The sequence below is a fragment of the Anas platyrhynchos genome, chromosome 26 (genome assembly GCF_047663525.1).
Source record: "Anas platyrhynchos isolate ZD024472 breed Pekin duck chromosome 26, IASCAAS_PekinDuck_T2T, whole genome shotgun sequence".
Classification (NCBI taxonomy): Eukaryota; Metazoa; Chordata; class Aves; order Anseriformes; family Anatidae; genus Anas; species Anas platyrhynchos.
In genome coordinates, this window is record NC_092612.1 from 1,499,682 (window position 1) to 1,525,834 (window position 26,153).

The 26,153-nt window shown below is 62.0% G+C and overlaps 2 protein-coding genes across 3 annotated transcripts; one reads left to right on the plus strand and one right to left on the minus strand.

The window, feature by feature from the left end:
• Positions 1–75: 75 nt before the first annotated feature.
• Positions 76–5,129, minus strand: TTC24 (tetratricopeptide repeat domain 24). The gene is made up of 11 exons (XM_072027917.1): positions 4,337–5,129; positions 2,962–3,876; positions 2,670–2,882; positions 2,470–2,598; positions 2,250–2,371; positions 2,046–2,153; positions 1,731–1,855; positions 1,549–1,616; positions 1,008–1,374; positions 522–662; positions 76–297 (listed from the first exon to the last, which is right to left on the minus strand). The coding sequence occupies exons 2-11, from the start codon at positions 3,860–3,862 to the stop codon at positions 240–242; spliced, it is 2,232 nt and encodes a 743-aa protein (XP_071884018.1). The 5' UTR covers positions 3,863–3,876; positions 4,337–5,129; the 3' UTR covers positions 76–239.
• A 444-nt stretch (positions 5,130–5,573) lies between these two features.
• On the plus strand, positions 5,574–18,774 carry IQGAP3 (IQ motif containing GTPase activating protein 3). Of its 2 annotated transcripts, none has more exons than XM_072027916.1 (38): positions 5,574–5,881; positions 6,810–6,897; positions 7,126–7,282; positions 7,705–7,782; positions 7,956–8,032; positions 8,194–8,261; positions 8,449–8,562; positions 8,698–8,876; positions 9,050–9,137; positions 9,351–9,514; positions 9,610–9,697; positions 9,813–9,976; positions 10,089–10,249; positions 10,453–10,577; positions 10,709–10,872; positions 10,989–11,079; positions 11,160–11,327; positions 11,471–11,613; positions 11,688–11,858; positions 12,175–12,258; positions 12,364–12,435; positions 12,913–12,982; positions 13,096–13,304; positions 13,393–13,545; positions 13,643–13,806; positions 13,972–14,196; positions 14,276–14,416; positions 14,786–14,870; positions 14,950–15,182; positions 15,265–15,397; positions 15,759–15,861; positions 16,022–16,166; positions 16,335–16,422; positions 16,653–16,865; positions 16,961–17,127; positions 17,270–17,371; positions 17,510–17,618; positions 17,735–18,774. In XM_072027916.1, the coding sequence occupies exons 2-38, from the start codon at positions 6,833–6,835 to the stop codon at positions 17,846–17,848; spliced, it is 4,875 nt and encodes a 1,624-aa protein (XP_071884017.1). In that variant the 5' UTR covers positions 5,574–5,881; positions 6,810–6,832; the 3' UTR covers positions 17,849–18,774. The 2 variants fall into 2 exon arrangements, with proteins under 2 accessions (XP_071884017.1, XP_038023957.2); XM_038168029.2 differs by lacking the exon at positions 5,574–5,881 and adding an exon at positions 5,931–6,040.
• Positions 18,775–26,153: the final 7,379 nt, after the last annotated feature.

A 26,153-nucleotide genomic window follows, 5' to 3' on the forward strand; every position in this document is an offset into this window, starting at 1 on the left:
CTTGGGGCGAGGGGGGAGCCGCTGGGGGGCGCTGGGGTGGGAGCAGAGAAGGGCGAGAGGTTTTGGGGTCGCTCAGCTTTATTTTGGGGGGGTTTCCAGCAAAATGGGAGAGGGGAGAGAGGCCGGTGCTGTGCGCGCTGGTGCGCAGCCGGGGCCGGATCCTGCTGCGGTGGTGCCGGTGGAAGGGGACCGCTGGTGGCCCCGGTGGCTCCGTGCCACCCTCCTGCTGTCTGTGGGTGTCACAGGAGGCTGCAGATGCGGGACAGCATCCCGCTGCCCCGGCTGGGTCCCCAAATCCTGCGAGGCACAGGATGGGGGCCGCCGGGGAGTTTTATAGGACCACCGGCACCCACCGTGGCCCCACCACCATGCCCAAGGGCTTGGGGTGGGATCCCTGGTGCCAGTCCTCAGCGCTTGAGCACCGCACGTGGTTTTGGGGAGGGGGATGTGGGGGTTGCAAGGAGCTGCGGTGCCCAAATCCTGCCCGAAAACCCCAGCCCGTGGCCCTGCACGGCACCTACCGCTGCGGGGAGCGTGGCCCCAGGGGTTTGTGCTTGCTGTGCCCGGTGAAACGTGGTGTGAAGACAGTGGCTGGGGGCGCGGGGGCTCGGGTTTTGCTTCGGCACACACCTCCCGGCCGCAGACAGGTGCTGTTCAGATGCCTGGGAGCAAAGCAGAGAGCAAAACGGGGAGCGCTGTGGGATGAACGCTGCCTGATCCCATTGCCACCAACCCATCCCCATGTCCCAGCCTGAATTACCCCCTTAAAACCCAACGCGTGATGCCAGCCAGGAGCGTTTTGGCCAGCTGAGACAGTGGTGACGTTGCTGCAGTCGCTACGTCCTGTCCCCATGCAAACCTTCTGCTGAAATCCAGCCTGGCCGTGGCTTTTTGCCTTCATCCAGGAGCCTGCAGCAGACCCTGGAGCGATGCCGCTCGCTGTGTTGCTGCTGCTGCCAGGGCCAAAAGGCAGCAATTCGGTGCAGGGAGCCCTGCCTCTCACCCACCCGTTAACATGGGGCTGGCTGCGACGCCCCGGAGATGTGCTGGGACCATCCTCATCCTCCTCGGAGCTGGCTGGGTGCCGGCGAGGGGCCTGGGGCTCTGCTGCGGGGTCGGGGGCCGGGGCTGCTGCTCCTGTGCCACCGGGGAGGAAACAGGCAGGAGGCTGGCACGAGCTGTGCTGAAGCCTTGCCTCTGGCTGAAAGCCACCGTGTGGCTCAGATGTCACCTGGGTCGTAGTTGGCAAGAGGATGGGGTTCGGTTCCCCCCTTGCTGCTTGGATAATTGTTCCGGGAAGGTTTTTTTTTGCTTTGCTCCTCTCCCCACTGCTGCCTCCCCACGCCTCTGTCCAGCACCAGGCGATGTGCCCCTCTGTTTTTTTATTGCAAATCAGGGAAAAAATGCCAGTCCTGATTTCTGGAAGTCTGATTTTCTGAAAATCTCTCTTCCCAGGACTGTGGCCAGCGCGGGAGCCAACCCAGTGTTTCCCTCTGCAGCACCCAGGACACGTGGGCACCACCCCAGGCACACTCTGCACCCTCTTACCTGGCATCCCAGGCTGTGCTCCCAGCGCAGGCTGGTGCAGCTCATCCCCAGCTTTCTCCCTGAAGGACCTGGGGTCAAGGGGAGGAAGATTTATCCCATGGATGCTGCTGGGAACTCAGCCATGGAGGAGCGAGGGGCAGGACACCGGCCTCTGCCGGCACAGCTGGAGCTTTCCTACTCACACCTCGCTTCCCCGGAGCCGTGTCCCACTGGCACGGGGCAGCACGGAGCAAAACTGCGGTGGGTTGAGGTCCTGCGGGGCACCAGCGGGGAGGACGGGTGGCCTGGGGGCCACACAGAGGTGTCCCTGTCCCCCAAACCCCAAAGCAGGGCTCGGTCAGGAGAGGCGAGCAGCTGCACAGCTCGGGGAGGTGGCAGAAAACGCACACCTCGGTGCAGGGCTTTGCTGGCATCTCCACCCCTGAGCACCATCCCCGGCCCTATTTCGGGCCCCATCTGGCTCCCAGCACCCCAAACGGCCCCGGGGTGCTGCTCACCGGCTCCGGGGCACCCCAATATGAGGGGTGGCGGTGGAGGCAGAGCTGGTGCTGGAGGGCATGGCTGAGCTGGCTGACGATCCGCTCGCCGGCGGCCCTGGGGGTGCCCTGCAGAAGAGAAATCCCCCCCCAGGTGAGTCTGTCCCTGTGATGGGGCTGGTGCTCACCACGTACAGGAGGGTCTGGCCCTGAGGTTTCCCTTACCCGGCAGCGGGACAGCAGAGTCAGGGCCTCCTGGTAGTGCCCGATGGCTTTTTGGGGGTTCCCCAGGTGGAAGCAAGCGGCTCCCAGCCCCTCGCATGCTTGCCACTGCCCTTGCACATCCCCTGCAAGGCAAAGATCCCCTTCAGACACTTGGCTGGGAGCTGTGGAGACCCTAAAAGGGCAGACGGGGCCGTCGTGACCGGGATTTGCGTCCCCTTACCCGAATCTCTGAAGGCTTGCAGGGCATGGAGGTAATTCTCTGCGGCAGCCTCGTGGTTCCCGAGCTGGCTGAAGGCGTACGCCAGGTTTCCGAAGCACTGCCCTTGGGCTCTCCGGTTCCCCACGGCGCCTGCGAAGCGAGCGAGGGGGTCACGTTTTGGAGCCAGAAGAGGGGACCACGAGGGACACCGTGCGAGCTACCGTGCAGCTCCGCCGCTCGCCGGTGCAAGCCCAGGGCCGTGCCGAAGCTGCGCAGGGCGTTGCGGGCAGCGCCCAGGTTCTGCAGCAGTGCAGCCTCCCCTCGCCGCCCCAGCGAGCCCTGGCACAGAGCGAGGGCTCGCTCGAAGCTCTCGCTGGCCAGGGAGAAGACGTGGAGCTGGGAGAAGCCGAGGCCGACCTCGTTGTAGAGCTTCCCTGCGGGATGTAGAGGAGAAACCGGGTGGGGATTGGCGCTTCCCAAGCACCGGGAGCGAAGGAGCCGGCGCGGCGTTACCTCGCAGGGTCGGGTCGGCGATGCTGTCGCAGAGCGAGCGGCACCAGGTGAGGATCCGGGCGATTTCTGCCACCCCAAACCTCCGGCTCTGCAGCATGGAGCCACTTGCCCTGCTCAGAGCCACCGCGGCGGCCTCGGGGCTCTCGGCCACCGCGTAGCTGTGCGCAGCCTCCAAGAAGCACCGGGCGGCTCGTGCCGGCTCCTGCATCCCCAGGTAGCAGCAGCCCATCTCCACGGCCTGGCTGCCGGCACGGCACGGCCCAGCCGCTTGGCCAAAACACTCCAGAGCCTTTGGGAAGTCCCTGAGCCCCTCGCCGGCCGCCCCGATGTTGAAATAAAGCCCCCCAAAGGGTTCACCCTCCGCCGGCTGGGACTCGAGGAGGAATTTTAGGCCCTTTCTGGGCTTGCCAGCCTCCACGTAGGCAGCCCCCAGGTTGAAGGAGCAAACCCTGCGGAGCCGGGGGCTCGTGGTGCCCAGTGAGAGCAGGAACGCCTTCCTGAAGCACGCCAGGGCCCCCCGCACGTCTTGCAGCCCCAGTGCCTGCTGCCCGGCTTGTGTCAGCCCCTCGATCTCGGCCGCTTGCCCCTTGATCTTGGCCGCTTGCCCCTTGGCACCGTTCCCCCCTTCCTTGGCTTCCTCCACCACCGCGAGCTTCTCCTTCCTTTTCTTCTGACTCTTCCTCCTCCTGGCCATGGGGTCCGTGGGGGCTGCAGGGTCTGTGGGGGCCGCGGGGTCTGTGGGGGCTGTGGGGTCCTTGGGGGCTGGAGGGTTCATGGGGTCTGTGGGGTCTGTGGGGGCTGCAGGGTCCATGGGGGCTGTGGGGTTTATGGGGTCTGTGGGGTCTGTGGGGTCTGTGGGGACCGTGGGGTCTGCGGGCTGTGCTCTCAGTTCTGCAGCCATGGGCAGTGACACACCTGCAAGAAAGAAGCACCGAGCAGCCTGGTGTGGCACAGCCAGAGTCCTGGCACCCCTCAAACAAGCAGATTTTATTATTATTATTACTATTGCTATTATTATTATTATCATTATCATTATTATTATTATTATTACTATTATTATTACTATTATTACTATTATTATTATCATCATCATCACTATTACTATTATTTTTATTACTACTACTATTACTGCTATTATTACCACCACCCTCCTCCTCCTCACCATTATTATTCCCATTATTATTCTCATTATCACTCGTTATTACTATCACTAAAATTTGGAGCCCGTTTGCTGCACAAACAGGAGGAAAAACCTTCCCACGGACGACCCCAAGCCCAACCTCTCTGCTCATCACGTACCCGAGCAGAGGGGCGGCGTGACGGGGAAGGCTTTAATTCGGGGTTTTCTTTTAGGACTGTGCCCGGCTGCACTTACTGTTGTCCTTTTAGGTTCTGAGCGGGCAGGGGGCGAAGCACAGAGCCCTGGGTGGGGGATGAGGCTTCCTAAAATGTCCCCGAGTGCCTCCTGGACTCGCAGCCGACTGGTGACGGCTGCCGGTGGCTCCCGGGTGTCCGGGGAGCTGCAGGAGCGGCGATGGCCCCGCAGGCTCCGGTTTCAGCTCCGCCACCATCGGGCCGTGCAGTGCCATGGTAACGGGGCCTGCGGGCGTGTGGTGGCTGTGGCGGGTGGCACAAGCGGTTGCTTGTGGTGGGTGGCGCGACCTGTGATGGGTGGCACAAGTGGCCATAACGGGTGGCACAGCCGGCTGCTTGTTGAGGGTGACACAAGTGGCCATCTGTGGTGGGTGGCACGATGGGACACTTGTGAGGGGTGACACAATCGTCTCCTTGTGACAAGGGGGCACAACTGGCTGCATGGTGGCACAACCGTCCAGCCGTGACAGGTGACACAACCGGACACTTGTAACAGGCGGCATAACCGGATGCTTGTGACAGGTGATGATAGTGGCCACCTGCAACAGGTGACACAACCAACTGCTTGTGATGGGTGACACAATTGTCTGCTTGTGACAGGGGGCACAACCGGCTGCCTGGTGGCACAACCGGCCACCCGTGACAGGCGACACAACCGGACACTTGTGATGGGTGGCACAACCAGACGCCAGTGACAGGTGACAGAGCCAGCCACTTGTGACAGGGGGCACAACTGGACACCTACAAAAGATGGCGTAACCATCCACTTGTGACGGGTGACACAACCAGGTGCTTGTTGTGGGTGGCACGACTGGACACCTGCGATGGGTGACACAAGTGGCCATAACGGGTGGCACAACCGGCTGTTTGTGACGGGTGACACAAGTGGCAATCTGTGGTGGGTGGCACGACGGGACACTTGTGAGGGGTGACACAATCGTCTGCTTGTGACAGGGGGCACAACTGGCCGCCTGGTGGCACAACCATCCAGCCGTGACAGGTGACACAACCGGACACCTGTGACGGGTGACAGAGCCATCTACTTGTGACAGGGAGCACAACTGAACACCTACAAAAGATGGTATAACCATCCACTTGTGATGGGTGACACAACCAGCCACCTGTGATGGGTGACAATAGTGGCCACTTGTGATGGGTGACACAACCAGCTGCTTGTGGTGGGTGGCACGACCTGTGATGGGTGACAATAGTGGCCATAACAGGTGGCACTGCCGGCTGTTTGTGACGGGTGACACAAGTGGCAATCTGTGGTGGGTGGCACGACGGGACACTTGTGAGGGGTGACACAATCGTCTGCTTGTGACAGGGGGCACAACTGGCCGCCTGGTGGCACAACTGGACACTTGTGACAGGTGACACAACCGGACACTTGTGATGGTGGCACAACCGGACACTTGTGACGGGTGACAGAGCCGTCTACTTGTGACAGGGGGCACAACTGGACACATATAACAGAAGGCATCACCACTTGTGACTGGTGACACAACCAGCCACCCCTGACGGGTGACAACAGCGGCCATTTGGGGTGGGTGGCACAACAGGCCTCAACCCCTAGCCGAGAACTACAAGTCCCGTCAGCCCCCGCGCGACCTCCCCCCACGTGACCGCCTGCAGGCGGGAGATTCGAATCGCGGGCGGGGCCGCGGCTGCACCATGGAGGGAGCGGGGCCGGAGCCGATCCGGAGTGAGGGGGGGGGGGGGGGATTTGGGGTCGGGGGTTTTGGGGTCGGGGGGCGGTTGGTTGTGTCTGGGAGGGGGAGTATTTGGGGCTGAAGGGGTTGATTTTGGGGCTGGGGGGGTGTTATTGGGGTTAGGGGGATTATTTGGGGGTGGGGGGTGTGGTTTTGGGGCTAGGGGGGGATTTTTGGGGGACCAGGGGGGTGTTTTTGGGACCAGGAGGGGTTATTTGGGGGTAGGCGGTGTGGTTTTGGGGCAAGGGGGTTGATTTTGGGGGCATGGAGGGGGTGTTTTTGGAGTCGGGGGGTGTTTTTGGGACCGGGAGTTGTTTTTGGGGCTGTGAGGGGGTGTTTTTGGGGTCAGGAGGGCATTTTTGGGTCTGTTTGGGGTTGTTTTTGGGACCAGGGGGTGTTTTTGGGGCTGTTTGGGGTCGTTTTTGGGACCAGGGGGGTGTTTTTGGGGCTGTGTGTGTATTTGACGTTTGGGTCTGGGCGTGGTGGGGGTGTGTTTTTGGGGCTGGGCCGTGCTGCTGTTGCCCCCCCAGCACTTTTGGGGTCCCCTGGCTATTTCCAGCCCCCCCCCCAAAACCCCTCCCAGCTGTGGGACCCCCCCACACTCATTTAGGAAAGGGGAGAGCTGGAATCCTCCCTCCCCACCCCAAAAACTGCCAAAAGCCCGGCTTTCCTTTAACAACCGTCCTCCGAGGGGGCTACGGGCACCCCAAACCCCCCCCCCCCGAGCCTGGGGGGGTGACGGGGGTCCCTGTGCCCCCCCAGATGAGCGCCTCACGGCGGATGAGATGGATGAGCGGCGGCGGCAGAACGTGGCCTACCAGTACCTGTGCCGCCTGGAGGAAGCCAAGCGGTGAGGCTGGACCCCCCCCGCTTCAAAACAGACCCCAAATTTATTTTTTTTGGGGGGGGGGGGGAATGGGAACAAGCCCCATGGGGTGGGCATCCCCCTTCCCCTGTTACGGGGTGACCCCGTAAGCACAGAGGGAGGGGGATGAGTCCCCTTTGGGCGCACTCTTCCCTTTTGGGGTGGTGTTTTTGGGGTCTGTGACCCCCCCCCCCTCCCAATTTCCCCCCCCAGCTGGATGGAGGCCTGCCTGGGCGAGGAGCTGCCCCCCCCCACGGAGCTGGAGGAGAGCCTGCGCAACGGGGTCCTGCTGGCCAAGCTGGGCCACTGCTTCGCCCCCGACGTGGTCCCTGCCAAGAAGATTTATGACCGAGACCAAACGCGGTACAAGGCAAGTCCGTGGCACGTTGGGGGGGGATGTTCCTCAGGGCCTCCCCCCCAAAAAAAAAATCCACAGGTTTTGAGGCATCTGGGCAAAGTTTGCATGCAAAAAAGGGCTTCTCACGCAGTGTAAAAGGAAAAAAAATCAGCAAAAAGCAAATTTGTTGCTCTGGTAGCTGGGGGGGGTGGGTTTTCTCCTGGCTTTGGTGGCTGTGGGGCTTCCTCGGGGGGGGGGTGATCCAAAAATTGGGGGAAGGGGCTGATGGCAGCGCCTTGGGGTGGTTTGGTGATGCAGGGCCTTGTCCCAGGGGTGCATTTTGCCTTTTTTTTGCCCCTAACTTTGGGGTTTTGGGGTTTGGGGGAGACTGGGGGGGGTCCCAGGAGCTTCAGCCTGGCTTGATTTTTTTTTTTTTTTTTCATTCCCCCCCCCAGGCGAGCGGCCTCCACTTTCGGCACACGGACAACATCAACCACTGGCGCGATGCCATGAGCCGCGTGGGCCTGCCCTCGGTAAGGTGTCCCCGGTGCTGCCCCCCTCCAAAAACCCCCACTACGGGTGGGGGGGGGGCTTCGTCTCTCTCCCACCCACCTTTGGGACCGTTTTCTTTGGGGGTTGGCTGCTTTTTGGAGGGGTTTGGTGGTGGCATTTGGTGGCACTCACAGCCGCCTTGTCACTCTGGCAGCTCTTCCACCCGGAGACCACCGACATCTACGACAAGAAGAACATGCCGCGGGTGGTCTACTGCATCCACGCGCTCAGGTGGGTCCAAAATTGCAGCGTTTCTCCCTAAAACGGGGCTCATCGTGGTGGCACCGGGGCTGCCGCGCTCCCCTTTTCCCAGCCTGGTACCCGAAGGACTTGGGGCAGGGAGGGAGAAGCGAGGCTGAGTGCTCACGGCGTGGATCTGCTTCGTCTTCCAGCTTGTACCTCTTCAAACTGGGGCTGGCCCCGCAGATCCAGGACTTGTACGGGAAGGTGAACTTCACAGGTGAAATTCATGAAGCTCTCAGGTCCCTCTGTGGGATGGGGGGAGGGAATAAAGAGGTTTTGGGAGCTTCCCCAAAGCTTTCCCAAAGCTCTTTGGTGCTGCTGGGGGTTTGCTGCGCCCCTCGGGCTCACCAGGGGGGCTCTGCTGTGGTGTGGGGCCGGGCGGTGACCCCTCTGCTCTGCTCCAGAGGAGGAGATCAACAACATGCAGCGGGAGCTGGACAAGTATGGCCTGCAGCTGCCTGCCTTCAGCAAAATCGGGGGCATTTTGGCCAACGAGCTCTCGGTGGACGAAGCAGCAGGTGAGGAGGTCCCGGGGGAGCGGTGCTGCGCGTTGTCCTGCTGCCAAATCCGCCAGCTGGTGCAAAAAAAAACCCAAACCTGGTGCCCTAAGAGACACCACGGCCTCACGCTTCTCCATCCCACCCCGTCCCCAGTCCACGCCGCCGTGCTGGCCATCAACGAGGCGGTGGAGCAGGGGGTGGCGGCGCAGACGATGGAGGCGCTCCTCAACCCCAATGCCATGCTGCTCGACCTGCGCCCGGTGCTTTCGGGTGCCTACCAGGAGGTGCTGCACCGGGCCAAGAGGGAGAAGGGCAGCAACGCCAGGAACAGGGTGAGGATGGCACCAAAAAAACCTGCAAGGGGGGTGGGAGCCCACCCCGTTGGAATTTTGGGGGTAAAAAGTGACGGGGAAGGGTTTCTCTTTTGGGGCTGGGGGAGGCAGGTTGGGAAATGGGCCCAGAGCTCAGCAGGGTGGAAAGCTCATGGGGGGCACCCTGTTTGCAGCACCTGCGGGCGATTCCGGACGGCGAGGACATCTACGACCGCTGCCTGACGCAGGCTGAGATACAGGGGAACATCAACAAGGCGAACGGTGAGCACGGTGTTCCTGCTGGGGGGGCCCCAGGGGGCTGTCCCGGTGCTCCAGGAGAGCCTGGGTGGGGTGGTGGGCGCCCAGACAGGAGCTGGGTGCTCACAGCTGGCTGGGTGCGCGTTCCCGAGGAGAAATCAGTGGGATTTGGGCAGGCTGGTGGTCTCAGCCGCAGCTTGCTTCGATCTTGGAGGTGTGACCTGGCCTCTCTCCTAGTGCAAGGAGCTCTGGAGGACGTGGACGATGCCCTGGAGAGCCAGGACGCGCTGGCGCTGTACCGTGCCCTGCAGGACCCCGTCCTGGCCCTGCGCCACCTCCGCCGGGACAACCTCGACCGCTACCTGGAGCAGCTCGGCGCGGACCGGCAGCAGAAGACCCTGGTAGGAGGGGCTGGCACCCCATAGCTGTGGGTTCCCAGGGCCAAGCAGGACCTGGGGCACTTGTAGATTCCCCCCCCACCTTTTTTTTTTGGCAGGAGCTGGGCTACGTGGAGCTGCTGGAGCAGGAGGAGGTGGCCGCGGGCATCGCGGCGGCGAACGAGAAGGGCGAGGAGGAGCGAGCCAGTGAGTGGCCGCGGCGCACGGCGCGATCAATTCCTCCCTGGCCGAGCTCCGCGGGGAGAAAATGGGGGCACGGCCACGTCCTGCAGCCCCTGGTGTCCCCTGGTGTCCCCCGCAGTGCTGCAGGCCGTGAGCCGAATCAACGCCGCCATCCGCCGCGGGGCGCCGGACAAAACGCTGGAGGCGCTGATGGAGCCGGCGGCGCAGCTGCCCACCGTGCACCCCCTCGCTGCCCCCCTGTACCAGCACCAGCTGGCCCTGCTGCAGCGCCAGCACCCAAGGGTGAGGGTTCCTCTTCCCAGCGCTTCCCGCACGATTTTGGGGGCTCTGGGATGGGGTGAAAGGGAGCGGTGGGGTTGTGCAGGGGCTCAGCGTCTCCGCTTGCCCTGCGCAGGGCGAGCTGGTGCAGGAGGAGCTGTTTGTGGCCGTGGAGATGCTGTCGGCCGTGGCGTTGGTGAACCGAGCCCTGGATGCCGGGGACCCCGACGGGCTCTGGAGCAGCCTGGTCAGCCCTGCCCTGGGGCTGTCGGATGTGGAGGATGGAAATGCGCAGAGGTAAGGAGGTGGCGGTGGAGTGATGATCTGGGGAGATCCGCTGGGAGGGGACAGCCAGGGATCCTGGTGGTGCTGGGGTTTGTTCCACCAGCTGCCTCGCTCTGTGCCTCCTTTATCCCACCAGGGAAACGAGGCAGCTGCTTCTGGCAGAAGTCCTCCCTGCTTAAAACGCTTTAAGCCATCACCCCATGTCCCTCCTGCAGGTATTTTGACGACTTACTGCAGCTGAAGGGCCAATTTAGGGAAGCAGGAGCAGAATTCCTGACCTGGAATGACGTTCAGGACTGCGTGAACGCCACCAATTCAGCGGTGCAGGACGAGAACGACAGTGAGTGCCCGCGCGGCGCGTGCCTGAGCAGATCCTTCTGCAAATCCCCGAGAGATCTGGTGTGGGGAAAGACACCAAAAAACCCTGTGTGGTGCTGGGGGGCTGAGCCGTGTGTCCTCCCCTCCTTGCAGGAGTCCTCGCCGTCCGGCTGATCAACGAGGCTCTGCTGCAGGCGGACCCCCAGAAGACGCTGGCGGCGTTGCTGCTGCCCGCGGCCGCCCTGCCCGGTGTCACCGCGGCCGCCGCTCGGCGCTACCACCATGTCCTCACCCGGGCACGGGTGCTGAAAGCCCAGGTGGGGTTGGGAGCCTCAGGGCACCGAGGAAGAGGCACCCGGAGGGCGATGTGGCGTAAAAACCACTCGGGTGGGGGCTCCCCAGCTTGTTAAACCCCCGTCTCTCCACCCCGCAGGCCACCAAGGACGACAGAGCTGTCCTCTGGTGGGAGGAGATCCAGAGTGGGGTCTGCAGGGCCAACGAGGACGGGGTGGCAGCGAGGCGCAGTGAGTGCTGCCCATGCTGTGGGAGTGGGGAGCTGCTGGGTGGGAAGGGGTCACCGTCAGCCCCCCCTCTGCTCCCGCAGTGGCTCTGGGCACCGCTGCCATCAACCAGGCCATCAAGGAAGGGAAGGCAGCGCAGACGCTGCGGGTGCTGCGCAACCCCGACGTGGCGCTGCGTGGAGTGGTGGATGCCTGTGCCGCGGCGTACCAGGAGCAGCTGGCGGCGTTGGCAGCCACCAAGAGGCAAGCAGGTAAAGCTCGGGGGAGCCAAAACCCTCCTGGGGGGGATGGGGTCCTGGGGTGCTTCCCTGTTCCCAAGGGAATGGGGTCCTGGGGTGCTTCCCTGCCCCAGCAGCCCCATGGGGGTCCCCAGCAGCTCTCCATCGGTGCGCAGGGAACACGAAGCCCCTCTGGGTGCAGCACAGGCTGCAGGATGGTGCCGAGTACTTCCTGAGCCTGCAGACCTTCGAGGGCAGCTGGGAAAAGCCACGCGATGGCGAGCTCTGCACCACGCACCTGAGCCGGGAGGAGATCCAGGTCCGGGGGGCAGGGGGACGGGCGGATACTGGAGGTGCCATCAGGTTGTGACCCAGTGCGTTGTGTCCCCGCAGTCGGTCATCACCCAAGTGACCTCAGCGCACGACCGTGAGCGCCTGTGGGCGTCCCACGTCCCCTTCGTGGTGAGGCTGCAGGCTCGGCTGCGAGGTTTCCTCGTCCGCCAGCAGCTCGCGGCGCGCTGGCGCGTCCTGCGGGAGGAGCAGCCGGCCGCCCTCCGGATCCAGGTGAGGCAGGCGGGATCCGTCCCACTGCTGCGTTTTCCTTGGGGTTTGGGGTGCCTGGAGCAGTGAGCCCGTGGTGCGTGGAGCACCGGGTGCCGGCTGCTGCGTGCGTTCAGCAGCCAAGGCTTACCTCGGGCGCTGTGAAGCGCTGACAAGGGGAGCGCAGGGCTTGTTTTTCTCCCCGCAGTCACTCAGGGCTCTGGTTTTGTCTCTTCCGTGCTGGGTGTTGTGGTTGTGTTGTCTCGTGCGCTCTCCAGGGCACCAGCTGGATGTCGCAGTGGCCTCATGCGGGTTGGTAACAGTTCTCTTCTCTCTCCAGGCTTGGTGGAGGGGGCAGAAGCAGCGCAGAGCTTACCTGGAGCGCCTGCGCTACCTGCGAGCCCACGCGGATGCTGCGGTCAAGGTCAGCCGCCCCTCTTTGCCCTCTGCTCCCACTTCCACATCCCTACCCACCGGCGTTTCCCTCTCTGCCTGGTAAAAAAGGGCACTGAATCGACGTCTCTCTCAGATCCAGGCGGGTGTGAGGATGTGGCAGGCTCGGAGAAGGTACCAGGAGAGGCTGCGCTACTTCAGGAGGAACGTGAGTGGTGGCTGGGGGCTGAGAGCGATGCCCACCGCCGTGGTGAGGTCCTGGGGGCCCCTGAACGCGTGGCCAAGACCCCAGTGTTCGTGGGGTGGCTGGAGAGGAGAGAGAAGCTGCTGCATCCTTCTGCAGGGCTTGGGGGAAAGAAAAAGTGCCCGGTGTGTCTGCGTGCCAGGCTGGTGGGCTCTGGGGAGGGTGAAGAGAGAAAAATCTCTCTGATTTGTTCAAAAGCCAGCAGGGTCTTCGAGATCCCCATCAGGGGGGAGAGAAGGGTGAGGGGAAGGTGCCTGCTGCCCGTGGGCATGTAAAATGCAGCACTTGCTGGTGTGCAGCACCTGAAGAGGCTGAGGGCAGCGTCCTGAGATCCCTGTGGGGTTTGGGGTGCCCCCACCACTGGCACCAGTGGGTCCCCGGTCCTGGCACTGCCCGGCTTGCTGCAGGGCTGCATCCCCCTCCCCTCGTTTGTCTCGGCAGGTTAAAGCCGTGATTAAAATCCAGGCTTTTGTGAGAGCCAACAAGGCCCGCGGGGATTACAGGATGCTAGGTACGTGCCTGCTTGTCTCCCCCCTCCGAAATGACCCCGGTTAATTGGGGAGGGGACCCTGCCCCTCTCCGCTGGGGGCCGTGGTGCTCACGGGGCGCCGTGCCCGGCCGCAGTCCACGCCAGGAGCCCGCCGCTGAGCATCGTCCGGCGCTTCATCCACCTGCTGGAGCAGAGCCAGCAGGACTTTTGGGAGGAGGCCGAGGTGCTGCGGCTGCGGGAGGAGGTGGTGAAGAGGATCCGGGCCAGCCAGCAGCTGGAGAGCGACCTGGACCTCATGGACATCAAAATCGGGCTGCTGGTCAAGAACCGGATCACGCTGCAGGTCGGGAGCGCGGCGCCAGCTCCGTGGCTTCCCCGTAGAGGCTGGGCTGAAATCAGAGCTTGCCACGGCCGCCCTGTCCTTGTTCCAGGAGGTGGTTTCCCACTGCAAGAAGCTGACCAAGAAGAACAAGGAGCAGCTCTCGGAGATGATGTCCCTGGACAAGCAGAAGGGGCTCAAGGCGCTCAGCAAGGAGAAGCGGCAGAAGCTGGAGGCGTACCAGCACCTCTTCTACCTGCTGCAGGTGAGGCTGGCGATGCTCAGACGTGCCCAGCACGACGGGAGGACCCCAATCCCACACTTCTGGGGCTAATTGGGGTGCTCCCCGTCCCTCCCCGCAGACCCAGCCCGGGTACCTGGCCAGGCTGATCTTCCAGATGCCCCAGAACAAGTCGACCAAGTTCATGGAGTCGGTGATCTTCACCCTTTACAACTACGCCTCCAACCCCCGCGAGGCTTACCTGCTGCTCCAGCTCTTCAAGGCGGCGCTGCAGGAGGAGATCAGGTGGGTGGCCGGGGGGGTGCCCCAATTTGGGGACAAACTCAGAAAAAGCCTGGAGACGTCAGCAGGGACATGGTGCTTCCCTCCAGCTGCTGGTTCCTTGCCTCTTCTCTGTGCTGGAGGACAACTGAGGTGGTTTCTCCTCTCTTTCCCACCTCCCCCCCCCAGGTCCAAGGTGGATCACATCCATGACATCTTGATGGGGAACGCCACGGTGATCCGCCTGGTGGTCAGCTTCTACCGTAACGCCCGCGGGCAGAACGCCCTGCGGCAGATCCTGGGCGGCCCGGTGCAGGAGGTGCTGCAGGACAAGACCCTGAGCATCCGCACCGACCCCGTGGACATCTACAAGGCGTGGGTCAACCAGATGGAGTCGCAGAGCGGGCAGAAAAGGTCAGGAGCAGGGGAAGGGAGCTCAGCCCAGCCACAGGGGGGACGGGACGGTGACGGGGACCTTGTCTTCTGCTTGCAGCAAGCTCCCGTACGAGGTCAGCCCCGAGCAAGCCCTCAGCCACCCCGAGGTCCAAAGACGGCTCGATATTTCCGTCCGTAACCTTCTTGTGACGACAGACAAGTTCGTCTCTGCCATCACCTCTTCTGTAGACAAAATCCCGTATGTATCCGAGGGGAGGGCTGCTGGGCACGGCCCCGCAGGGCTCTCAGCTGGAAGGCGGCTTCAGCAAGGCCCTAGAAAGGGAGCTTGGGCCATGGGGGGGCTGCTCATCCCATTATTGAGCTACCAGCAAGGAGAAATCCCAAAAGAATCGGTTCCTGCTCTTCCACTAACGCCCTGTTGGGTTGGTGCTCTTTGCCTCTGAGTTTGAGCGCTTTGCTGTTGGTGTTGGGTGCCTGCGAGGAAGAAGCTGAGCGTTGAGGGAGTCCCAGGATGAAGGCTTTTAGGGAGATTTGGGCTGGCAGCAGGGCAGGAGAAGGAGCTGAGGGGCGATGCGTGCTGACAGACCTCTCCCTGCCCTCTTTCCAGCTACGGCATGCGCTATGTGGCCAAAATCCTGAGGACATCCTTGGCTGAGAAGTTCCCCAGAGCCTCGGAGGAGGAGGTCGACAAGGTGGGGACCTGTGCTCCCACCCCGCGGTGCGAGGACGAAGCAGCCTTCCCTGCTGAGCTCCTGCTGTCCTGTGCCCTAGGTCGTGGGGAACCTGCTCTACTACCGCTTCATGAACCCGGCCGTGGTGGCCCCCGACGGCTTCGACATCGTGGACATCTCGGCGGGGGCCACGCTGCACCCCGAGCAGCGCCGCAGCCTGGGCTCCGTGGCCAAAGTCCTGCAGCACGCGGCCGCCCGCAAGGTCTTCGAGGGGGAAAACTCCCACCTCTGCGGGGTCAACCGCTACCTGGAGGACACCCACGCCAAGTTCAGGTGGGTTTTGGGCACGGCACCGGGTTGTGAGGAGTGGCAGTGGTGTCCCTGGTGCTCAGCGCTGCCGTCGCCGGTCCCGCAGGAGGTTCATCGCCGCTGCCTGCCGCGTCCCCGAGCCCGAGGAGAGGTTCAACGTGGACGAGTACTCGGAGCTGGTGGCGGTGGCCAAGCCGGTCATCTACATCACCGTCGGGGAGCTCATCGACACGCACAAGGTGAGGGCCTGAGGCCACCTGCGAGTGAATCGGTTTGGTGTAAAACGGCCTCAGGAGGTCCACGCGGTGCCAAACTGATGCAAGCTCCTGGTTCCCTGGTGATTTCTGTTGTCTCCCTGTTGTCCCCAACTGCTAAATCAGGGCATTGGTGTCCCAGATCCCACCCGTGCAACTTCGTAATACCCAGCAGAGACCATATTTTGTGGATTCTTTGCTGTTTGTCTTCCCCTGAACCTCCTAACTTTGCGCACAAGAGGGGATTGCCAAAGGACTTCCACATTCGCATCATTCCCTGGGGGCTTTTGATCGCAGCCCTGCTCCTTCACGCACCCCTTTGACTCTACTCCCTTGCACCCCCCAGCTCCTGCTCGAGCACCAGGACTCCATCGCCCCGCACCACGGGGATCCCCTGCACGAGCTCCTGGAAGACCTCGATGAGCTTCCCACCGTCCAGTCCCTCATCGGTGCGTAGCTCCCTCACAGGACGGAGGGGAGGGATGCGTGCTCTTGGTTTTTGGCTTTGTGGTGGTTTTTTTCTCCCCGTGGTGGCTCTGGGCATGACCCTGAGCTGGGCAGGGGATGCCGGCTCCGTTCCCCGACCCCGCTCTGCTCTGTGCCCCCCAGGGGAGAGCGCTCCCAGCCCAGTGGAGAGCAGCGCTGAGGCCGTGCTCGCCCAGCTCAGCAAGATGGAAATCTCCCTCACCCTCACCGGCAAGCCGCTGCTGGAGGCTGACAGCGAGGAGAGCGACGCCAGGAGCTTGCTGCTGAGGTGAGCACGGGCTCCTTGGGGACAGACGGACCCCACAGCCCAGCCTGGTCAGGATCTTGGGCATCTCTGGGGGCAGGAGGCTTAAGGAGAGCAAAAAAATCCCTTGGAAGGCACCTGAATAACCTGCAGCGGTGTGCAGCAGGCACCCAACCTCTCTCTTGTCCCCAGCACCAAGCAGATGCTGGTGGACGTGATCCAGTCCCAGCCAGGAGAGTCCCTGCCAGAGATCCTGCGGACACCGGCATCAGATCTGGAGGTAGGATGGGCATGAGATGATAAAATCACCCAGGAACGAGGCGAGCAGGCTGTGAGCACTGCGCTGTCCTGCCTTGCTCCACGGCTTGGCTCCTGCTCGTGTGCTCCAGCAGCATCCAGCTCAGTTTTTTGGAGAGCCTCGGGTCAAAGCTGGGGCTGGAGCTGGTCTGCTCCATCTGCTGGTGTCCCAATCCAGTCCCTTTTGTCAAACGTCCCCCTCCTGGTCCCCAGGAAGCCTCCCACGAGCACCTGATGCGCAGGCGAGCGCTGCGGGACGCCCAGACCCCTGAGAAGCTGAAACGCAACCGCTCGCTGGCCGCCAACAGCCAGCTCTCCGTGGAGGAGAAGAAACGCAAGATCATCCGCAACCTGCGGCGCCTGGAGAGCCTGGGGCTCGTGGATTCTGCTCATCAGTACCAGGGGCTCGTTAACGAGCTGGCCAAGGTGGGTTGGGGCTGGGGTGGCCGTTCAGGTGCGCTCGGGGGAAACGGGAGCTCCCCGTGAGCTCCGTCAGCTTCAGAGGCTTCGTTTTCCTCCAGGACATCCGCAACCAGCGGCGCTACCGGCAGCACCGCAAGGGCGAGCTGCTGAAGCTGAGGCAGACCCTGCAGGGCCTCGACTCCAAGACCCTGTTTTATGAGGAGCAAATCGATTACTACAACCAGTACATCAGGACCTGCCTCGACAACCTGGCGGCCAGCAACAGGTGCGTGTACAGCTGTTTTGCAAGGAAAAACTCCAATAATTAAAATACACGTGTGATTTTATGTTCCCAGCTGGATTTTGTGATGAGAAATGGGGATTTTCCCCGTGGCTGGAGCTGAGCGCGTGCTCCCTTCTCTTTCCAGGGCCAGCGGGAAGAGCAAGAAGCTGCAGCCGCTGCGCTACACGGCAGCACGGCTCTTGGAGAAGGGCGTGCTGCTGGAGATCGAGGAGCTGCCCGTCAGCCAGTGCGTACCCCTGCCCCCAGGGAGAGCCGTGGCAGCGCAGAGCTCGGGCACAGGGAGGGAGGTGGCAGCTTTAGCCGTGTTTTTGGGGCTGCAGTGGATGCGTGACCCCCCCTCTGTGGTCGCCTCCCTTCCCTCCAGGTTCAAGAACGTCATCTTCGACATCGTGCCCTGCGAGGAGGCCGGGAGGTTCCAGGTGAAAGCCAAATTCATGGGGATCGACATGGAGAGGTTCCAGCTGCACTACCAGGTGGGGAGCTGGGGGCTGAGAGGGGGGTCCTGCCCCAGGAACGGGGCAGTTGTGCTGTGGGGAAGCCTCCCCCTGCCCCGTTTTCCCCCCCGTGGTGATGTCTACCCCTCCTGCAGGACCTGCTGCAGCTGCAGTACGAGGGCGTAGCCGTCATGAAGATGTTCGACAAAGCCAAAGTCAACGTCAACCTGCTCATCTTCCTCCTCAACAAGAAGTTCTTCAAGAAGTAACAGGAGAGGGGGGGGACAGGGGGCACTGGGGGCGATGCAAACCTGCCAGGGCCCCTCTTTTCTGCGTGCATGCAGCGTGCTTCTGCTCCTGCAGCAAACGGCCTCGAACTGGGGGAACGGAGGGTTTGGGCACCCCAAAATCCCACCTGTGTGCGCCCAGGAGCCCTGCAAGAGCAGAGGCTGCAGCTGCTGTGGCTTTGCAGCGTAGCTTTTTAAAAAAAATTAACCTAGATTTGGGAGATGCTGAACGGTGTCGTGGCCGTTCGGTGCCCGTGTCGCTAACGGCTGGCTGCTTGAGGACACTACGGAGCTCTGGACACTAGGCACGATTTTTAGTGATGCAATCAAGGTTTTCTAATTTTTTTCTTTCACTATTTAAAGATGGGGAAGGTCAGAGCGAGGCTCGCCTCCCTCTCTGCACACTCCCTATAATATAGAGGCAATAACGGCTCCTGCGGACGCCCCTGCGCTGTTCGCTAGTAAATCAAGTGCAATAGGTGATCTCCTTTTGATTTTTTTCCTCCTTTTTAGCTGAATTTCAGTGCCTGCTCTCTAACTGAGGGGGGTGGAGTGGGATCGCTCCTTCTAAGACTGCCACGGCTGCTCTTAAAGCACTTTCTCCAGGAGCTCCTGCCCCATTTCAGGGATCTGGAAGGAGCTGGTACTGGTCCCAGGCAACCTTGGGAGCATTTTTTAGGACCTGAGGCAGTCCCTGTTGCTACTTCAGCTCCTGAAATGAGGATGAGCCCTTGCCTGGGCTCAGCGGTACCCCAACGTGATCTGTCTGTCTTGTCTTGAGAAGGTTTTTACGTTTTGTCTTGTCTGTGAGGTTTTCATGGATTTCCTTTCTCCGGTAAAAGCTGTAACCGTTTTACCCCTCCTCTGCCTTTGCTCATTTACTTTAAATAAAGATGTATAATAAAAAAAAAAAAACTGCTCTGGCTCCTTCCTCCTCTTCCTCCCCGGCCCCCCACCCTGAGCATCCTCCCCTGGGAGCTGGGTCCTGGCTCCCTCGGCGCGGTGCTGAGTCAGCTGCAGAGGCACCGACTCAGCTCTTGCAGGGGGAATTTAGGCCACTTTCAGACAAGCTTAATTCTTAAATAAATACTATGATTACATCTCATAAAGACTATGATTATATCTCTGAAGGAATGAATCGGGATCAAGCTGCAGCGCTCTTCCAGTTTTAAAATAGGACCGGGCTGCGTTAACCCCTTGGGTGCTGCTCCCCTGGGGGGAAGGGCTGGGGACAAGATTTTATTTTTTATTTTTTATTTTTTTTTCCCCTTTTTCTTCCTCTGATGGAGGAGCTGCTGCCTTTGCTCCTGCCGCAGCGCTTGCCGTGGATGGAGCGCTTTTGGGGATGGAGCGTGACGTGGAAACCTGTGCCTAAAAATTCCCGCAGTGCCCACCTCGGGGCGGGCTGGGGGGGGGTTTGTTGGGGTCGGGGGGGGTCTCGCTCGATGTCCCCGTTCTTGTTGAGGGTCGCCAGGCGCTTCCCTGGCCGCGGCTTCCCACGGTGGCTCCGCCAGGTGGCAGCGCGGCTGCGGGGAAGCGGCTGCAGGCGCTGCGCAGCACCAAGGGGCTCGGGCACAGCTCGGGCTGGGGGCGCTGGGACCCCCCCCCGGGTCCTCTCCTCCTGGATTCGGGTCCCCCAAAGGCTGGGGAGCGCTCCCGGCTCGGTTTGTGGCCGGAGGGGTTGAGACACGCGTGGGTTTGGACACGCGTGGGGCGCGAGGTGGTGGGTGCCGCACGGTGCCTGCATGCGCTGGGGGTGGCCAACGCAGGGGGAAATCATCTCCTGCACCCCCCCCGCTGCCAAAATTCCTCCTGGAGGGTGCAAATTTGGGGATGGGGACGGAGGGAAACGCTGGGGCTCTGCAGGGCCCCGTTTCATGCAGCCCCCCTCAGTCCCCTCCCCACCCTCCCAGCCTTCGGGTGCCAGGTTTGTGCTCTTGCGCCTTGCCTTGCTCGTTAATTGCCTCTGTAATTACCTCTGTAAATGATCTGAGAGCAGGGTGGGCTTCAGAAAAAGAGGCGAAAGAGCTCCTGGGAGTATGCACGTGTCCATACATTTGTATATGGGCATCTGAGAGCAAGAATGGGACGTGTATTTGCCATCTCAGCCCTAACGGCCGCCTCTCTGGGCACCGGGGCTCAGCCCTGCAGCCCCTGGCACGCGTTTGCAGGAGCTTGGTGGCAGCTGCTGCGCGCAATCAGTGGGCACAGGTGACACCAAACCCTCCGTGGGGCTGCCAGGGGCAGGGCTTCCCCAGCTGAGCCTGGATTTGGGGAGGTTAAAAAGCAGGGAGGCGCAGGGGCCGGCTTCTTGCTGAGGGTTTACAAGCTTAAAAAGCTGAGAAGTTGTTGAACGAGGATTGGAAAGGTGCTGCTGAAAGCCCCGACCCCATCAGAGCAGGGGTTGGGTGTTGGGCAGGTTGGTTTGGGGGCAGCACGGGGGGAGCGTGGGCTCGCACCCACATCACGTGCCAGCAGCACTAATCCTGCTCGGAGAGCCCACGCTGCGCCCGCTAATCCCCCTAACGCGGCCACGGGGCTCGGGCTGTGGCTCTGCCCTGCTGAGCCCGGGCTCTTGGCGCACCTGAGGCCCCTCCGTGGGTTTGTCCTGCCGCGTCCCCGTCCTTCAGCTCCAGCCTCGAGGATGCTCGCACGCTCCCCGTCCTATCCAAAAAGGGGCTGAGCCCTGGGTCCCCAAAAACCCCGCTGCTGGCTCGAGGTTTGGACATCCCAGGAGAACGCCGCGACTGCCCCTGAGCTCCGGACATCCCCAAAAAATTCTGCAGCCGCCCCGGAGGTGGGATTCAGCCTGGCACAGCCCCAATTGCTCGGCACCTGGGAGGGAGGTGAGCAGCTCCTCGGGTTCGGGGCTTGGCCGGGCTCCTCTCCAGGAGGCGCTGGGGTTTTGCAGCGCGGCTCCCGCTGGGATGGCGCGGGCTTCGTGCGCCGCAGAATCATCTTGTTGTTCCCTTCCGATGGCAGCAGCAGCTTCCTCGTGGGAGAGGGGGAAAAAGCACAAACCGAACCGGGGAGAAAATAAGAGGGGAATGTTTGCCGACTGTCTGCTGCGCGTTGTTGCTGTTTGTTGTGTTTCTGCCGTTGCTTTGGCAACCCCGGGGAAACGTGCCAGGCTGGAGCATCGCGGGTACCAGCGCCCTGCCGCAGGGAGCCGGGCTTTCGTAGGGTGAAGCAGCCCTGGTGGGGATGGGGGCTTTGGGATTGGGTTTTTTGGGGGCTATCCCATGTATCCAGCTCTGCTGGTGCCCTTCTGAGATGGGTTCTTGCTCTTGGCCCCGGTTTTCTCCGAGAGGGAGCCAGCTCTGGCACAAACCAGGGGAAAGCAGCTCCTGGGCCTGCCTGGCTGTCCTCATCCCTGAGGAGAGGATGCTCCCCGGGCTGTATTTGGGCTCATCCCCCTAAAAAAAAAAACATGGAGCAAAGGTGCTGCATTGCAGGGGTGGATGGGTTGGGGCGCAGCGCTGCGCCCAGCAGGCCGGGGCTTGGGGCAGTGCCATGTGCGGGTGCGCCTGGACCCGCTCAGCTCCTAAACCAGCCCCCTGGGGCCAAACGCAGCCTGGTTGTGCCGTTTCCTACCTCCAGGCACCTTCCTCTCCCTCCGCCTTGTGGGTGAAGGTGGCGGCCACCCCCGAGGGCTGCGGTGACCCAGGGATGGGCGCAGGAGGGTGGTGGCACTCCCGGCTGCCTCCGGAGCTGTGCCAGCGCTGACATCTGTCAGAGGCTGAGCAGCGGAGCCCTGCGGCATCCCCCGGGCAGAGCAGTCAGGGGGTGGGTGAAGGCTTTGCCCCTGGGGGCCAGGAGCAGCTCCTGGAGAGGCTCCAGAGCCTGGAGGTGCGCGGCGTTAACTCTTTTGGGGATGTGGGCGCAGTCCCCGAGCCGGGCGCTTTGCTGGGTGCTCCTGCAGGTGCTGGGCTGGGGGCAGGTTCGGGGGCTTTTTCCCTTTCAATTTGAGCTTTGCGCGGGAAGCGTGAGCGTGGAAAAGCTGCAGCCTGTCTCTGGCGAGGGGTGCCAATTTAATTATCTGATTTAATTGCCGCCTCGCCAAACGGTGCCGGTCTGAACTGAAAGCAGAGCAGCAGCTCCGGCCCGAGGAGGAATCCTGCTCTGTGCTGGAAGCTGACTCATTCTCCTCCCGGCCTCGGGGTCAGCGCTGGATTGCAAATAAAGGCATAAAATTCCCACTGCTCCACTCTGGGAACGTGATCCCAGCCCTGCAGAGGGCAGGGACCCAGGACGGGCTGGTACCCGAGTGCCTCCCGCTGCACCACAGGGGCACGGGGCTTTGGTGGTACCTGGGGGGGATAACACAGCACCGGGATGGAGGGCTTGTGCTCTGCACCCCAAAACCTCCCTGCATGGGGCTGAGCAGGGACAGGAGCGTGGGGCAGGAGCCACTTGGTGCCCCTGAGCCAGGGCAGCCTTGGGGCCGTCCCCACCAGCTGCGGGCAGGGGAGGTTTTGAGGTGCAGGGGTAAAGGACGAGCCCTGGGGCTGGGAATGCTGCGGGGTGGGGATGGGGAGAGGTGGGCACAAGGCTGGGGGAGCGAGGGGAGGGTTGGTGGGAGCGGGGGCAGGATCTGGGCATCACTCCTGGCTGGCGCACAGGGTGGGCTCGCTCCCTGGTTGTGAAACTCCTTGGGGGGGGGGAATCTCCCCTGCAGCCCCAGCCCCGAGCTCCTTCCAGGCTGGTGCTCGTGGATGTTTTTTTGGGGATGTCAACTTCTCCGGCCTGAGTCAGCGGACGTGACTCACCGGGAGGGAAGCGAGGGCCGTGGCGAGCTGTGCCGGGTCCGAGGGTGGCACCGCCTGGCAAAAAAATCAAAAATCAACGGGTTTGTGCCCAGATCTGGTGCCACAAGGTGGGGAGGGAGGCTGAGCCCTGCCGGCACTGGGTTAGGGGAGCAGCCGAGCGCGGGTGCCAAATCTTGGCCGGATTAGTTAAAGAGATCAAGCAGCCCGGGGATTAGGGAGTCAAGAGAGCCAAGCCACCTGCGGGGGTAAAAAACCGATCCGAGAGGATATGCTGGAGCTCCGGAGAGGTGTACAAGGCCCGGGCTTTGGAGCGATTAGATAAGTGAATCAGGGCCTCAGAGCGATTAGGGAAAGAAATCAGGTTTTACACCAATTAGGTAAAGTCCCCCGGCGATTAGATACGGTGGTGTCTGCAGAGAAAGGTCTCCGGTGGCTCTTGGGCCAGATAGGGCTGAGAATTGATTAGAGGAGCATCCGAGGCTGAGAGCGATTTGATAAGAAAACAAAACAGGGGATCAATTAACCTGGGGGAGAGGACGAGGCTGGGTGATAACGGAGCTGCTGGGCCTGGCCGAGAGGGGAGAAGGGGAAAAAAGGGGAATGGCCCCGGCTGCGCCCTCGGGGGGCTGCAGGGACCTCGGACACAGGGCATCGGGGGGGCTGCTGCCCTTGATGGGCTCTTGCAGGCTGATGCTGGGGTGGGAAAATCACAGCCTGGCCCCAAAAGGAGCTTGGGGATGGTTGTGTGAGCCCCAGGGATGGTCCCGTGGGGTTCAGCGAAACCTCTTGGGGCTCTGCTCCTCTCGCCGTGTCCTGCAGTCGCCCTTCGGAGGGGTTTTTTCAGCCAGGCTCTGCTCTGGGTTCGCCACACCTGGAGCAGGTTCGGTCTCTGGGAACGGCCCCAAGTCCCGTCCCAGCTGCTCTGGGAGCCTTCAGATACGGGCGCCAGAAGAGCAAGCAATTAAATAACTCAGCAGAGCCTTGAAATAATTAGACCAAGGAGCGCAGCTTCGGCAGATGAGTTTAGTGAAGAAATGGGAGTGTTGGAGAGATGGAGATGAGAAGGGTGATCAGGTCTCGGCACAATTATCTAGAGAAAGTCTGCTCCAGACTGATTAGAGGAAGGGAGAAGAGCTTTCCAGGCAATTAGGTGAGGGAAATCAACGCTGGGCAGGAAGAAAATAGATGCTGGAGGAGATTGGGGTTGGGAGAGAGCAAGTTCTGTGCCCTGGCTTTAGAGGGGGGAGCTTGGGGGGGGCTTTTGGATGGGGATGAGCTGTGCCTGGGGGGACCCGAGGAGCTGGGAGGGCCAGGTCCTTGCGCTTTTTGTCCTTCCTCACCTTTTTGTTCTCTCAGGCAAGGAAAGGAAAAGCGGGGAAGGGGGCACAGCATCACCCGGGCGCACGATGCTGCTGCTGAACGGGAAGCTGCGGCTTGGCTGCTGGGTTAAATTTGTCAAATTTTGGGCCCAGAGCCTGCTGCCTGCATCTCCCCACCAGGAGCCACCCCGTCGTGGTGGAAAACACCCCCAGCGCCCTTGCAATCCCCAAAAGGCTTTTATTCTTGGTGGTTTCCCCCTGATTTGCACTTGTGAGGCTCTGCCCGAGCTCCCAGCGAGTGATGGAGAGCAGAGCAAGGCCGGGGACGGCTGGGGACCGCTCGTGTCCCCCCCCCAGGCGCCACAGCCCTGCTTTTAGCAGCGGGAGGGGAGCCGTGCCGTATCTCCTTCACCCTTTGGCCTCGCCGCTGAGATTGCCGGGGCGAGCCTGCTTTCTGCGGGGTGACAGCGTTATCTGGGACGCGAGATGAGCCAGGCTCCGCTCCGGCCCCGGGTTCAGCAGCGAGCCCAGCAGGTGGCCGGGCAAATCTCTCCCCCGGGGCCCGATGTGCTTCTCCTCCCATCAGCAGGATGGGAACGGGGCGGCACAGCGCGCTGCAAGCCGGCAAACCCCAGGGAAAGCGCACGGCTCACTCCCTTGGGGGTCCCATGGGGGTCCCGTCCTCCTTCCCATTACAAAACGCTTCTTTTGTTCAAGCCCGAATGTGGATTTTGGTCTTCTCCCCTCCTGATTCTGATGAAAAATGTATTTTTGGGGGGGAAGTAGAAATATTTAGACGCTTCCCTGACAGGCGGCGTTGCTGGAAGGGTTCTGAGAGCTCAGCCGCGCTCCGGCACCCGCGCACGTGTGCGCTTACGAAACCTCAGCACAAAGAGTTGGGCTCGGGGACGCGCCGTGTCCTCGGCCGCCTCGCTGCGGTGCGGGCAGGGCAGGGGGGGCCCCTCGGTGCCCCCCAACACGAGAGCCCTTCCCGCAGCGCAGGGAGATAATAAAATTTGTTGAGCTGCTTTTGGAGAAGCTCCTGGCATCTATTTTTTTTTTTGGAGGGGATGCGCTTTGCATTGTGCCTCGCCAGGGCTGGGAAGGGAGTGGGTGTTCACAGCTCATCCCCGCCACCCGTTTTCCCTTCTGCAGGGCTCGCAGCGGTGCCTGGACAAGGATGAGTGGGGTCGGATCCCCCCTGAAAGAAATAGGGGGGAAAAACCCCATCTGTGGCCCCGCACCGCTGCAGGGAGCTTGGGGACAGTGCCGTGCTCCTGCCCGGGGGTAAACCCACACCCCCCTGCAGGCCGAGGAATCCCCAGCCCCGAAACTCGCCTCCCCACCCCATTTTTCTCCCGCTCACACCCTCGGGTTTTGGTCTCGGGGAGACGTCAGCCCCAAGGCTGTCGCCGCACCCTGCACCGGGGAGGGGACGCTGGGGGACGTCCTGGGCCCCAGCAGCTCAAGATTTACCCCACTGCTTGGCCTTGAGATCTTGCAAAAAGACTTTTCCTGCTCCCAATTTCAGTGATTTTGGTCCGTGCTCGGTCCCTGGTTGCCCCATTTGGGTCCCCGGCTGCCCTTGGTCCTGCTCGCCCCCGCTCTGCTCCCCAGCTGGTGATGCCTGGAACCCTATAAGCCCCACGGGGGGCACAAAAAGGATGAGCTGGGGCAGCAAAATGCCTGGCTCCTTGGCTGATCCTCCCCGTTGGCAGGATCAGGCTCACGGGGAGCGTGCGCATCCTCGGGGCGCACAGGCAGCGAGGGCACCGGGGCAGATTTTGCTCCCTGGGGCTGGGGGGAGCGGGGCGATGCTGGGTTTTTTCCACTTGTTGGTGTTGGTTTTTGGGGCCGGGGGCTCTCTGCCCCTTGCTGCACCCCCCCCCCCCAGCATCCCGGCTCCCTCGTTAGCCTGACCCCTGATTATACTCGGCAGGCTCTGCATCGCTGCCGTTGCTCCGGCAACGTGTCGTCGCCACGGCAACCGTGACAACCTTATGTTCATTAATTTAAAAAGGTTCACGGTGTAACAAATGAAAGAGTTAGAAGCTTGTCAGGGTGTTAAGGAGCAGGGGCTGACAACCCGAGGTGCCACCGAGCCCCCCCCCCGCCTCCGTCCCCAAAGGTGCCCGTGGGGTTTGGAGCATCCCGCTGGTGGCACCCGCTGGTGGCACCCGGTGGCCCCGTGGTGAGGTC